At 51.0% G+C, this 13,906-nt stretch overlaps 1 protein-coding gene across 1 annotated transcript; it reads left to right on the top strand.

Moving 5' to 3' along the window:
- The first annotated feature begins 673 nt into the window (after positions 1-673).
- LOC128978206 (neurturin-like) lies at positions 674-2,549 on the top strand. Its single transcript, XM_054396015.1, has 3 exons — positions 674-716; positions 1,262-1,429; positions 2,101-2,549. The coding sequence occupies exons 2-3, from the start codon at positions 1,273-1,275 to the stop codon at positions 2,547-2,549; spliced, it is 606 nt and encodes a 201-aa protein (XP_054251990.1). The 5' UTR covers positions 674-716; positions 1,262-1,272.
- Positions 2,550-13,906: the final 11,357 nt, after the last annotated feature.

Genomic DNA, 13,906 nt, shown 5'->3' with positions numbered 1-13,906 from the left:
CTCTTTTCCTTCTCTTTTTTCCTTCTCTTTTTTCCTTCTCTTTTTTCCTTCTCTCTTTTCCTTCTCTCTTTTCCTTCTCTCTTTTCCTTCTCTCTTTTCCTTCTCTTTTTTCCTTCTCTTTTTTCCTTCTCTTTTTTCCTTCTCTTTTTTCCTTCTCTTTTTTCCTTCTCTTTTTTCCTTCTCTTTTTTCCTTCTCTTTTTTCCTTCTCTTTTTTCCTTCTCTTTTTTCCTTCTCTTTTTTCCTTCTCTTTTTTCCTTCTCTCTTTTCCTTCTCTCTTTTCCTTCTCTCTTTTTTCCTTCTTTTTTCTTCTCTCTTTTTCCTTCTCTCTCCTTTTATCTTCTCTCTTTTTTCCTTCTCTCTTCTTTCTTGTTTTTCTTCTCTCATTTTTTCTTTTCTTTTCCTTCTCTCTTTTTTCTTCTCTCTCTTTTTTTTTTTTTCTTTTTTTTTCCCCCTGTGGAAAATAGCTTTGAAAAGGAGAAATGTTTGGAGTTTGCAAGGAGCTGAAATAAAAAGAATCAAAAAGAAAAGGGGGCCAGGAGGCAGCTTCGAGTCAGAGCCTCTTCCCAGAGCCTGTCTTTGATGGGGATTTGATGGCTGACAGCCTGCTGACCAGAGCTCCGACCCGATCCCCTGCTGCCCTGCCTGCTCCCAGGCGCAGCTGGAAAATCCCACCAGATCCAATCTGCTTTGGATGGAGAACGTGGAGTGGCGTCAGGTAAGGACCCAGCTCATGTTTGGGGCTCTGAGCATCCTGCTCTGGTTGCAGCTGTCCCTGCTGACTGCAGGGGGTTTGGACTTGGATGAGCTTTAAAGGTGCCTTGAACTCAAACCTGTCTGGGATTCTGGAATTCTGGGATTCTATACCCACCTGGCCAGCCAGGCTGCTGCTGTCAGGGACAGCTTGGCTGAGGACACTGCCCTGCCTCCATTGCCATCACCAGCCCCAAGTCACCCTCACTCCTTGTGGCCACTTTCCCCTTGGCAGCACAGCCCTGGGCTGCACTTTCTCTCCACGCCTCAGCTTCCCTGGACCTTTCTCAGGAGGGTGGCAGGCGTGGGGTGGGGGCAAGAAGATGCTGGCGGTGCCACAGGAGGTGGGAAGGGTGGGAGGGAAGGGGGCTGTGGGTGAAGGCCATGCATTAAGGATGTTTGTTTTGCCTGTTTTGCAGAGTTTCAATGTTCTGACTTGCTCTAAGATGAAGGTATGGAAGTTGGCAGCCATTGCATCGATGCTCCTCAGTTCCATGTTATCCATTTTAGTTTGTAGAGACATGTTCAACAGGAGCCGGAAATACAGCCCCTTGCCTTCCTCGCCGTCTTCCTCATGGACATCCTCCTCCTCCTCCTTCTCCTCCTCCTCCTCACTGCTGGCAGCTCCACGGAGATCTCCACGGGCCCTGCAACGCCACAGCTCACTGCTGTCCCAGTGTAAGCTCCTGCCCCTCCATCCCTCCTGAATCCCTGGGATCTGGTCCCAAAGCCCCAGTGGGACACAGGTTTAGCTCCTGAGCAAAGCCCAGTGTGGGCTGATTCCATCTCACACAGAATTCCAGCATGGAAGGGACCTCTGGGAATGATCCAGTCCAGCCTCCCCCTGCCAAAGCAGGGGCACCCAGAGCATCTTGCCCAGGGTCACAGCCACACATTATCAGGCTGCGGGGTGGAATTTGGCAGTTGCCACTGGGTGTAAAAGGAGCCAGGAGCCAGCATCAGGAAATGGCCACCAGCCCAGGAGACTGCCAGCCTGGGGAGCATCCACCTGCCCCAGGGGACCTCCATCCTGGGAGACATCCACTTTACCAGGGAGTCTGACATCCTGGGGGACATCCACCTGGCCAGGTGACCTCTCTCCTGGGTGGTACAACGACCAAACCCAAGGGACTTCCCTCCGGGAGCACATCCTCCTGGCTAGGGGGACCTCCACCCTAGAGCACATCTACCTGGCCAGGCAATCTCCATCCTAGGACACATCTACCAACCCCCAGGGACCTACCTCCATCCTTGGGACCATCTATGTGCCCCGGGGGAACATCCACCATCCGGACAGACCATCCACCACCCGGAGGGACCCTCCCTAACATCCGCCCCTTCTCTTGCAGACAGCAGCTTGCTGGAGAGCTACACGGAGGGGGAGATCCGGCAGCTGATCTCGGCGCTGGTGGAGCGCTACAGCCAGGCCATGAACTCGGGGGGCCACGAGCTGCCCCTCTTCCCCAGGTCAGGCAGCCGCAGGAAGCGAGCCCGGGCCCGCCACAAACCCTGCGCCCTGAAGGAGCTGGAGGTGAGCGTCAGCGAGCTGGGGCTGGGCTACGAGTCGGACGAGACCGTCCTGTTCCGCTACTGCAGCGGCACCTGCGAGGCCGCTGTCCGCAGCTACGACCTCTCGCTCAAGAGCATGAGGAGCAAGAAGAGGATCAAGAAGGAGAAGGTCAGGGCTCGACCCTGCTGCCGGCCGCTGGCCTACGACGATGACGTCTCCTTCCTGGACGCCTACAATCGCTACTACACCGTCAACGAGCTCTCGGCCAAGGAGTGTGGCTGCGTGTGAAGGGAGGAGGTCCCACCATGGAGCGGCATGGGAGAGGAGATGCCCCCCGTCCCAAAATGCTGCTGGCCGCCAGGCAGAGGGACCAAGAGCCGTGGCGGCAGGAGAGGGACCGGCCCCAGACCTCTGGCTGGATGAGGAGAGACTGAGGAGCTGCTGCGTCCCTCCGCGCCGCCGTCCCGCTCGCCGCACAGGACCAGAGCCGTGACCGTCGGTGCCGGCGGATGCTGCGGTTGTTGGAGCGGTGACAGCGGCTCACAGCTGTTGTGTCCTCCCCCGGGGGTGGCCCAGGGGTCCCTGTCAGCCTCTGCGGAGGGTGACAGCGAGCGTGCACCACGCACCGGTCACGCTGTAGTCTCGGCATGTGTGGGGACCGTTGTTTGGCACATGTAGCGGTGGCGTAACTGGCGGGGGGTGGTACAAAGCGGCTGCCCCCTGGGCAGGATGTGCCACTGGCAGAGGCACGGGGGCACAAAGAGGTTGTCCCTTGGGCAGGGTGTGCCACACGCTGGGTGCAGTTGTTGGGGTGCTGCATCCACGGGTGCAGTGTACGAGGGGGTGTGCTGGGAAGGGGTTGCTGGATACGAGGTGGTGCCAGTGGGTGTGGACAGGGCGTGCTGCACACAGGGTGTGTTATGGGGTGTGCAGCCTACACGGGGTGTGTTACAGGGTGTCCTGCACACACAAGGTGGGTTATCAATGGGGTGTGTGTGTGTTACTAGGTGTGCAGCACACCAAGGGCATATTATGGGGTGTCCTGTGCACAACAAGGTGTGTTACAGGGTGTCCTGTGCACACAAGGTGTGTTATGGGGTGTCCTGTGCACACAGGGTGTGTTATGGGGTGTCCTGTGCACGATAGGGTGTGTTACAGGGTGTCCTGTGCACACAAGGTGTGTTATGGGGTGTCCTGTGCACACAAGGTGTGTAATGGGGTGTCCTGTGCACGATAGGGTGTGTTACAGGGTGTCGTTTGCATTCAAGGTGTGTAATGGGGTGTCCTTTGCACACAAGGTGTGTTATGGGGTGTCCTTTGCATACAAGGTGTGTTATGGGGTGTCCTCTGCACACAGGGTGTGTTATGGGGTGTCCTGTGCACAATAGGGTGTGTTACAGGGTGTCCTTTGCATACAAGGTGTGTTACGGGGTGTGTTGCACACGGGGTGTGTTAACAGGAGTTGTGTGGGGGGCTGCCTCTGGGGTGCTTTACAGCTAAGGGATGCTTCAGGTGGCTGTGGGTGTCCTGTGCTGCCCCAGGATGGGGGCTGAGAACTGTGGTTGTAGCTGCCCTGTGCGAGGGTTTCCTGACTGCCATACTGGGGTCAGGGCAATATGGCTCCCTAAATCCCGGTGCTGGGGGACAGAGATGCACCAGCAGTGGTTTGTGTTCCAGGGGAGAGGCTCTGGCTCTGCTTTTGCCCCCTTTGCCATCTCCTTGGTCCCCACAGCCCTGGGCTTTCCTTCTTAAACCTTGCCCTAATCCGCAGTAATTGGATTAACCTCCCGTCCCCCAGCGCGGGCAGCTGGGCTGGAGCCCTGCCACCCCCGGGGAGGTGACAGAGCCTCACCAGGCCACCAGCAAAGCCCTGGCTCTTTCCACCCTCTGCTGGCTTTGCCACACGGGGCAGGAGCGTCCACGCTGTGGCCATTCCCAAGGAGCCAGGCTGCTTCTCCTGGCCGTGGCACGTAGAGCGCTGCCCAATCGCCTCGGTGCGGCTGGAGCGGTGCAGGGAGGGGACCCTGGGGCTAGGGTTTGGCTCCGGTTCACATTTACAGCAGTGTCACTGCTGTTTACTCTGCGGAGAAATAAATGAGACCGCAGACTTTGGCATTCTGCAGGCAGGCTCTATTTGCTGCCTGGGATTGATGGGTTTTCTCCCCTTGGCCTTCTTCCCAGGGAAAAAAAAAAAAGCAAAGTAAATCATAAACAGAAGGAGAATATTGGTGTCATGTCCTGGGCATTAACCAACACCAGGGAAAATGCTCTGCTCACACTCCCTCCCCCCCAGATCGTGGCAGCTTCCCACATCCTCCATCCACAGGATCAAAGGATGTTAAGGGTTGGAAGGGAACTCCAGAGATCATTGAGTCCAACCTCCCCTTGCCAGAGCAGGACCAGCTGAACAGGGACAAAATAATCCCACGTGAGGGGCAGTGCTTGCACAGGTGACCACTGCAGCTCAGGGATGCTGCTGCAAGGTTCTAGGGAGCAGGTCAGTGTCCCCCCAGGATGGGACAGTTCAGTTTGGGGGTGGGAGGCAGCTGTCCCTCAGCAAAGGTGGTCAAAGGTCCTGGCACAAGTCCCATGAGGAGCAGCTGAGGGAGCTGGGGTTGTTCAGCCTGCAGAAAAGGAGGCTGAGGGGAGAACTCATTGCTGTTTACACCTCCCTGAAAGGAGCTTGGAGTGAGGCTGGGGTTGGTCTCTTCTTCCAAGGAACAAGAGAGAGGACAAGAGGAAATGGCCTCAAGTTGCCCCAGGGGAGGTTTATGTTGGACATGAAGAACAATTTATTCCCCTTGAGGGTTGTCAAAGCCTGGCCCAGGCTGCCCAGGGCAGTGATGGAGTTCCCATCCCTAGAGGGTTTCAAAGCCTTGTAGCTTTGTGCTGAGGGCCATGGTTTAGTGGTGCCCTGGCAGTGCTGGGTGAAGGGTTGGATTCACTGATCTTCAGGGTTTCTTCCAACCAAAACAATTCCATGATTCTCCCTGCTGCATCTCCTGTGGGTGAGCAGCAGCTCTCCCAACCTCTGCAGAGGGCCAGGCTGGTGGAGGATACATTTTTTTTCTTTTGTCTTTCATCCAAAGGCAGCTCTTGGCTGAGAGGAGCCAGGATGTAGTGGAGCAATATAAACATCATCCCTCAGCAGGGATGGCCATGCAGCCAGCATCCACACAGGAGCAGCCTGCACTCTGTAACACAATTTTCCCCCTCACTACTGGGAAAAGAAGAAGAGGCAACCTGAGTGTGGGAGGTGAGACCCATCTGTGGGGCACTGCACAGCCTGCTGAACCAGCACAGGCTGCTGAAGCTGCACCCCAGGGATGCAAAAGCTGCTGAGACCAAACTTGAGCTACCCTGCAGGTGCATGGAGCTCTCAAAACAGCCTTGCAAGGTGCTGCAGCACCACGGGGGAGAGTTTGCACCTCTGGATCGGGGGAAATTAAAAAGGTAGCCCAAAATAAGCATCTGAGAGAAGAGCAGGATGGAGGTGGCAGATGAGCAGTGATCTGTACTGTGCTTGCAGCAAATAAGTGGCTTACTCTTGACTTTAAATGAAAGAAAGCACCCAAATAATAATAACAAGAACAACAACAATAATAATAATAACTGCACTCTCAAGGGCTTGGTGCTTTCCAGTTCTCACTGCTATAAAACTAAAATTAGTTTTGTTGCTGAAGCCTCCAGTAAGAAAAAAAAAAAAAAGAGCAATAAAACTCAGGAAGGTGTTGCAGAGGCGCAGCAGGACCAGCACCACAGGATGAGGATTTGCAATTCCTTTTCCCCAGCACTGCTTCTGCTTGTGTCCTGAGCCTGAGGAGGTGGCTGGGAGGTGTCAGAGCAGTGGCATTCCCCCAAGGGGTTCTTTGCACACTGGTTTGGGATATTTTTGGGTGACATCTGGAGATCTAGGTTGCTGTGATTTTCTGGCACCCAGCTGAGTGCATGAGTCATGACTCTCCTGGCCCGTGGGGACCCTGCTTTTGCCAGGGTCTTGCTGGGAGCAGGCAGAGGGAGCTTGGAGCAAGTGGAGGGAGCTTGGAGCAAGCAGAGGGAGCTCAGAGCAGGTGGAGAGGACTCAGAGCAGGTGCTCAGAGCTAACAAGGATGCTCAGAGCTAACAAGGATGCTCAGAGCAGGCAGAGGGCACTTGTGCACTCCAGACGTTGCAGCTGCAGAACCCACTCCAGTGCACCCCTGTACAGCACAAATCCAGCTTCCAACCCCACAACCCAGGCTCACTGCAGGGAGGGGGAAAAAAAAAAAAAACACAATGTGTGCATTTCAAACCAACAGAATTAGCACCAATTCATCTTTTTTTTAGTCTTTTTTTTTTTTTCATATCCCTTTCACCCTTCGCCAGCCAAGTCCTGCCCTGTGTTGGGACATGTGGGAAGCTCCTGCCCTCGGCCGCTGCCAGCGTGGGGACCGAGCGCCTCCTTGTTTGTTTTGGGTGCAGCTGGGTCACAGCTGGGATTTGCAACAACAAAATCGCTCTTGACCAGCTCTTGAGGGTCAGCTGGGGCATCGTGGCCACGGCCAAAGGATGGCTTTTTGCTTGCGTGTCTGCTTCCGTGCGTTTCATGCAGGGTCCACCTCCTGCAGGAGACTCCTTCGGCTCCGCTCCGGCAGCGTTGCTCGACCCCTGCGCCGGCTTCGCTGCTGCCTGGGCGTGGAAATGTGGTTCCAATAGAAAGGCTGCTCCTTCCCTAATGCTTTCCATTTCTGCAGCCCTCTCTGCTGTAATAGGAGCTGGAGCTGTCCGGAAGAATGTCGACAATGCAGAAAAGGCAGGCGGGGTTGGGGGTGGAAGACAAGAAAAAGGATGGAAAATTCCCTCCTCAGAGCAAAGCTGCAGCAAAATCTCATCTGACTCCCTCCTCACCATCCCCTGTGTTATTTGATGTTAATAACAATAAACACCATCTGCTGGGGTGTGTAGGGGGTGGGTTAAGTTGGGGTGTTGGTTCTGGGTTTGTTTTTTTTTTGCAGCTTGTTGACCTGCTGCTGCAGTTTTGCTGCTGGCCGCGGCGTTGCTCCCCGGCTGAGGATGCTTCAGATCGAAATCGGGAGGTTTGGAAACACGAGGGGGATGTTTGAAAAAGCCTCCTCAGGGTTGTGACAGCACGAAAATACGAGTGTTTTGTTAGCCCAGCTCGGCGACAGTGAGTTATGGGCTGGTCGGTCGTGTTTTACTGCACACATCTGTACAGGCAGGAGCCTCTGTTTGGGTAACGCCGGCCCGGGGCAGCTCCGCGGCTCCAGCTCACAGCCATTCATCACCCACGTCACTTGGGGTCCTGGTTGCGGATCTGCCTCCCAGTTTGGTCTTGCTGATGGGGAAATGGATCCAACATCCTTGTTTTCACTCAATGAATGTGCCCACAAAGGGGAGTGGTTCTTTAGTTCAACTGCTCCCAGTCACTTGCTGGGAAGAAATCTGTTTCCCGGTCGGGTTTCAAAGAGGTAGTCAAAAAACTGCTGGGTGGAGTTCTGCTTGGCTGACTAAGGTGTAGCCACAAGGTTGAGGTCTAGAGGAGGGAGAGGGGAAGAAAAGGAGAAAAGGGGAAAAGGACAGAAAGGGAATAAAGGATAAAAAAAGGGGGGAGGAAGAAAAAAGGACAAAAAAAAAGGAGGGGGGGGAGAAAAAAGAACAGAAATGAAAGACAAAAAGAACCAAGGACAAAATGGACAAAAAGGGCAAAAATAATTTAAAAAAGGGGGGGGGGGAAGAAAAAAGGACAAAAGGGGTGGAGGTGGAGAAAAAAGAACAGAAATGAAAGGGAAAAAGAACCAAGGACAAAATAGACAAAAAGGGCAAAAAGAATTAAAAAAAAAAGGGGGGGGGGGGGAAGAAAAAAGGCCAAAAAAAAAAGGGGGGGGAAGAACAGAAATGAAAAACAAAACAAAAGAACCAAGGACAAAATGGACAAAAAAGGCAAAAAAACCAAAAAGGGCAAAAGGAACAAAAAATGCAAAAGGGATAGAAAGGGATAAAAAGGGCAAAAGGGCCAAAAAGGATAAAAAAGAACAAAAAGGGCAAAAAGAATAAAAATTAAAGATGGTGACAAGGGGGAAAAAATGGGGGGGAAAGGATAAAACATGAATGAAAAGGGCAAAAGGGACAATTAGGGCAAAAAGGATAACAAAATTTTAAAAGGGAAATAACAGAACAAAAAAAATGAAAAGGACAAAAAAAGGCTAAAAAATTAAGAGGAACAAAAAGATTGAATAGCAAAGAGGACAAAAAGGAAAAAAAAAGACCAAAAAAAATGAAAAAGACAAAAAAAAGGACAAAAAAGACAAAAAAAAGGACAAAAAAGACAAAAAAAAGGACAAAAAAGACAAAAAGGACAAAAAAGGACAAAAAAAGACAAAAAAGACCAAAAAAAAGACAAAAAAGACCAAAAAAGACAAAAATACCAAAAAAAGGACAAAAAAGGCAAAAAAAAAGGACAAAAAAGGCAAAAAAAAAGGACAAAAAAGGCAAAAAAAGGACAAGAAGGGGACTTGTTTCACCATTGTTGGTGGGAGCAGGATGGGAGCTTGGGGTCCTGTAGGCCATGGCTCTGCTCAGCACCATCCAGCTCAACCCAGTTCCCCTCCAGTATGGTCGGGGCCTGCCTGCCCATCTGCAGAAGTGGATGCAATGCATCTAAATTTTTACTTATTCCTCTATTTATTCAAAGTAAATTATCTTATTTATTTAGAACCCATAGTGTGCCATAGTTTCTCTTCTCTCTTCCTCACTCTCTCTCTCTCTTCTTTTGTAATTTTATTTATTGACCCCAAAATGGTGCCAAGTGCAGTTTACATTTATGATGTTTTTACCATTTATTCTGAAAAAAAAAAAAAAAAAGAGATAAAGAAACAGCCAAAAAAACGAAAGAGCAGTATGATATTATTTTTTTTTTAAGCAAGTGTAAACTCGGGTGCGAGGTGGTTCCATACTTACCACAAAGTGGAAATAAAAGGAGGATTCTGTGGATTTCTTGCTGGTTGTTGTCTGTCACTGCTGCCTGGAGCTTGTGTTGCTCCTCAGAGGTCACAGCTGGGTCAAGGCTTGTTCAGCATCTCCATCAATGGACCTGAAAAGACCTCTGGAGCTCACCCATTCCAACCCCACTGCTAAAGCAGGGCACCCACAGCAGCTTGGCCAAAAGCAAAATGGCCAGAGGGGGTTGGAAGTTCTCTACAGAAGGAGGCTCCACAACCTCTCTGGGCAGCCTGCTGCAGGCCTCCAGCACCCTCACACCAAAGAAGTTTCTCCTCCTATTCAGGTGGAACCTCCTGGCTTCAACTTTGTCCCCATTGCCCCTTGTCCTGACACAGGGAACCACTGAGCAGAGTCTGGCCCCAGCCTCTTGCCCCCCACAGCTCCTTCAGCTCTTGCTGAGCATTGCTCAGATGCCCTCTGGGGCTGCTCTTCTCCAGGCTCAACAGCCCCAGGGCTCTCAGCATTTCCTTCTCAGAGATGCTCCAGGACCCTCAGCATCTTCTGGACTCTCTCCAGCAGTTCGTTGTTTCTCTTAAACTGAGCAGCCCAGATTCAGACCCGGGAGTCCAGAGGCAGCCTCCCTAGGGCAGAGTAAAGGGGAAGGAGAACCTCCCTCAGCCTGCTTTGGCCACACTCTCCTTCATGCACCACCTTCTTGACCTTGAGGGCAAGTTGGTGCCTCAGGGTCATCTCAGTTCTCCCTTGTGGTTCCTTCTCAGCAGTGCTGTTTCCTGGCAGACATGCTTACCAGCAGAGCTGCTTCCCAGCAGGTCAACCACATTTAAGAAGAGTTTGAAAGCCTCATTTAGTGCCTTATCTGCAGTCAGCACACACCAGCCCTCCCAGCTAGCACACATCACCCTGAGATAACCCAGATTAGCCCAGCCTGAGGAACCCTGCCTGCTTTTAACACCCAGCAGGGTGCAGAGCACCAACAGCCTTGATAAAGGGAAGTCCCAACATCCTTCCCCTTTAAAAACAGCCCCCCAAATCTGGCCAGAAAAATCTAATTTGGGGTGGTTTTGTTGTTTGGGGCTTTTTTTTCAGTGCAAAATCATAGAATCATTAAGGCTGGAAAAAGCCTCCAAGGTCATGGAGGCCAACTGTCAACCCATCTGGACAAGATGACCCTTGAGGGTCCCTTCCAACCTGATGCACTTGGTGAATCTGTAAACCATGCCCCAGGTGCCATGGCCACAGGTTTCCTGAACAGGGATGGTGACTCCACCACCTCCCTGGGCAGCCTGTGCCAATCCCTGACCGCTCTTGCAGCAAAGGAATTGTTCCTCATCTCCAACCTAACCCTCCCCTGGTACAACTTGAAGGCATTTTCTCTCTTTCTATCACCTGATAGAAGGGAGAAGAGATCAACCCCACCTCACTCAGACCTCCTTTCAGGCCTCCCCTTAAAATAAGCTGCAGCTCTCTGGTGCCCGTGGTGAGAGGGTGGCACAGGCTCCTGCTTTTGTCTCCCACTAGGAGCAAAGCCAACAAACTGCTCTGCCAAGCTTGGCACCAACCAGCGAGGACCGACTGAGGAGAGACAGAGGGGGAAAAAAAACAAGGCAAGAACAAAACAAAGCAGAAGCAGCTCAACTGCTTTTGAACCACACAAAGGTTTATAGTGGGTTTGGGGGAATGGAAAAAAAGGTCTGTTTATATTCCTCCCCCCACCCACCCCCCGATGCCACCCAGAGGCCTGACAGCCACAGCCAGCTCGTGGCCGAGTCAAACATTCAGGCTCGAAGCTCCACTTTGTAAATATTTTATGAAGCATCTTTGGAGGCTCATAAATCTTGGCTCTGTGTGTGTGTGTGTGTGTGTGTGTGTGTGTGTGTGTGCAAGCGTGCCTGCATGTGTGTGTGTGTGTCCTCCAGGCACTCAGAAAAGCTGTGAGCCTGCTGCCAGCCTGACCCCCTGCCCCCAGCCAGAAAAGAGAGGGAGGGAGAGGGGAGGAAAAGGGGGGGAGGGAGAGGGGAGGAAAAGGGGGGGAGGGAGAGGGGAGGAAAAGGGGGGGAGGGAGAGGGGAGGAAAAGAGGGAGGGAGGGGGGAGGAAAAGAGAAAGGGAGGGGGGAGGAAAAGAGAAAGGGAGGGGGGAGGAAAAGAGAAAGGGAGGGGGGAGGAAATGAGAAAGGGAGGGGGGAGGAAAAGAGAAAGGGAGGGGGGAGGAAAAGAGAAAGGGAGGGGGGAGGAAAAGAGAAAGGGAGGGGGGAGGAAAAGAGAAAGGGAGGGGGGAGGAAAAGAGAAAGGGAGGGGGGAAGAAAGAATGAGAGAGGGGGAAAAAGAATGAGAAAGAAAGAATGAGAGAGGGGGAAAGAGAGAAAGAGATGGAAAGAGAAAGAAGAGGAAAAAAAAAGAAAAAAATTAGGAAATCCAAATAGAGCTAAAGAAAAAATAATGAGAAAGAAAAAAAAACGAGAGAGAGAGGAGATGTGATCAATGCCTATAAGTATCTGAGGGGTAGGTGTCAAGATGAAGGTCCCAGGCTCTGCTTTGTGGTGCCCAAGGACAGGACAAGGGGCAGTGGGCACAACGTGGAACCCAGGAAGTTCCTCCTCCACATGAGAAGAAACTTCTTTGGTGTCAGGGTGCTGGAGCCCTGGAGCAGCCTGCCCAGAGAGATTGTGGAGTCTCCTTCTCTGGAGGCTTTCAAGACCCCTCTGGATGTGTTCCTGCATGACCTGCCCTGGGTGATCCCTCAAAGGAAAGAGCTCCAAGCTGGAACTGTGCTGCCTGTTTATTAAGAAGTTTATTCAGCTCACAGTGGGATCCCAGCAAAGACCATCACAGAGTGACTGCAGGAGGAGGTGCAGGAACCCTTGGAAAAGTTTGCTGACTGCTGCTGCTGTGGAAAACAATTGCACCTCTGTGAGTACTGCTGGGCTCTGAGCTGATGTTCCTCATGGAAACACCCTGAGGTCTGGACAGACCTTTGGGAAGCTCAGCTCAGGGATCAGCAGCGTTCAGGGACACACTTGGAACGTCCAGAGATACTGGCAGGGAGCTGGGAAGGGTACAGCTCTGTCTGCTGGCCCCAGGCAACTTGAAATGGAAAACAGTTTCCAGGGATGGGGCAGGAATGGCAGCAGGAAGCTCCTGGCAGGCTGATTTTTCACTGGGTTTTAAACACTTGGCCTGGTGCCATCAGCTGATGGCAGAAGCTGCAAGGTGGAGGCACAGAGGAGGAGGGAACTCATCATGTACCAGTACTGACCATCCCTTTGCCACCAGATGCAGCAAGCACTGCAACTTCCAGTCCTTTTGTGGCATCCTTGGCACCCCACACCTCACCTGCACCAGCTGGCAGCCTTGTGGGCATGGTCAACCTTTGCAACTTCGGGATAAAAATCCCCAAAGCAGGTATTTATGGCAGCTATTTCTGTTACTCGTTGCCTTCTCAATCACTTGCTTCAGCTCTCCATCCATGAGGCTGACCTGGAATTCATTGCAGAGATTGAGGGTGAGCTCTGAAGACGAAGCTGCAGTCAACAAACCCAAGCTGTCCAGGTAATTAACTCAGTTAACAGTACAAAACCAAGCTGGCACTTTGTTCCCCAGCAAGACAAAGACATAGGAGCCCCTAATCACTTCCTTGTCTTTGTTCACTTGGAGGTTCCTCTTGTTCCTTCCTTCTCCATCAAGTTCAACCTTCTTGTGAAACCAGCAAAGACAAAAAAGAAAAAGAAAGAGAGAGAGAAGAAGAGAGAGAAGAAGAGAGAGAAGAAGAGAGAGAAGAAGAGAGAGAAGAAGAGAGAGAAGAAGAGAGAGAAGAAGAGAGAGAAGAAGAGAGAGAAGAAGAGAAGAGAGAGAAGAAGAGAGAGAAGAAGAGAGAGAAGAAGAGAGAGAAGAAGAGAGAGAAGAAGAGAGAGAAGAAGAGGGAGAAGAAGAGAGAGAAGACGAGAGCGAAGAAGAGAGAGAAGACGTGAGATAAGAAGAGAGAGAATAAGAGAGAGAAGAAGAGAGAGAAGAAGGAGAGAAGAAGGAGAGAGAAGAAGAGAGAGAAGAAGAGAGAGAGAAGAAGAGAGAGAAGAAGGAGAGAAGAAGAGAGAGAAGAAGGAGAGAAGAAGGAGAGAAGAAGGAGAGAAGAAGGAGAGAAGAAGGAGAGAAGAAGGAGAGAAGAAGGAGAGAAGAAGGAGAGAAGAAGGAGAGAAGAAGGAGAGAAGAAGGAGAGAAGAGAGAGAGAAGGAAAAAGAGAGGAAGGACAGAAAAGGAAAAGAAAAGGAAAAGAAAAGTGGAAAAGAAAAGGAAAAGAAAAGGAAAAGAAAAGGAAAAGAAAAGGAAAAAGAAAAGGAAAAGAAAAGGAAAAGAAAAGGAAAAGAAAAGGAAAAGAAAAGGAAAAGAAAAGGAAAAGAAAAGGAAAAGAAAAGGAAAGAAAAGAAAAGGAAAAGAAAAGGAAAAAGAAAAGGAAAAGAAAAGGAAAAGAAAAGGGAAAAGAAAAGGAAAAGAAAAGGAAAAGAAAAGGAAAAGAAAAGGAAAAGAAAAGGAAAAGAAAAGGAAAAGAAAAGGAAAGAAAAGGAAAGAAAAGGAAAAGAAAAGGAAAGAAAAGGAAAGAAAAGGAAGGAAAAGGAAGGAAAAGGAAGGAAAAGGAAGGAAAAGGAAGGAAAAGCAAGGAAAAGGAAGGAAAAGGAAAGAAAAGGAAAGAAAAG

Source organism: Indicator indicator, chromosome 36 (genome assembly GCF_027791375.1).
Source record: "Indicator indicator isolate 239-I01 chromosome 36, UM_Iind_1.1, whole genome shotgun sequence".
Classification (NCBI taxonomy): Eukaryota; Metazoa; Chordata; class Aves; order Piciformes; family Indicatoridae; genus Indicator; species Indicator indicator.
The sequence above is the reverse complement of the archived record's forward strand: the minus strand, read 5'-3'. Positions and strand labels throughout refer to the sequence as shown.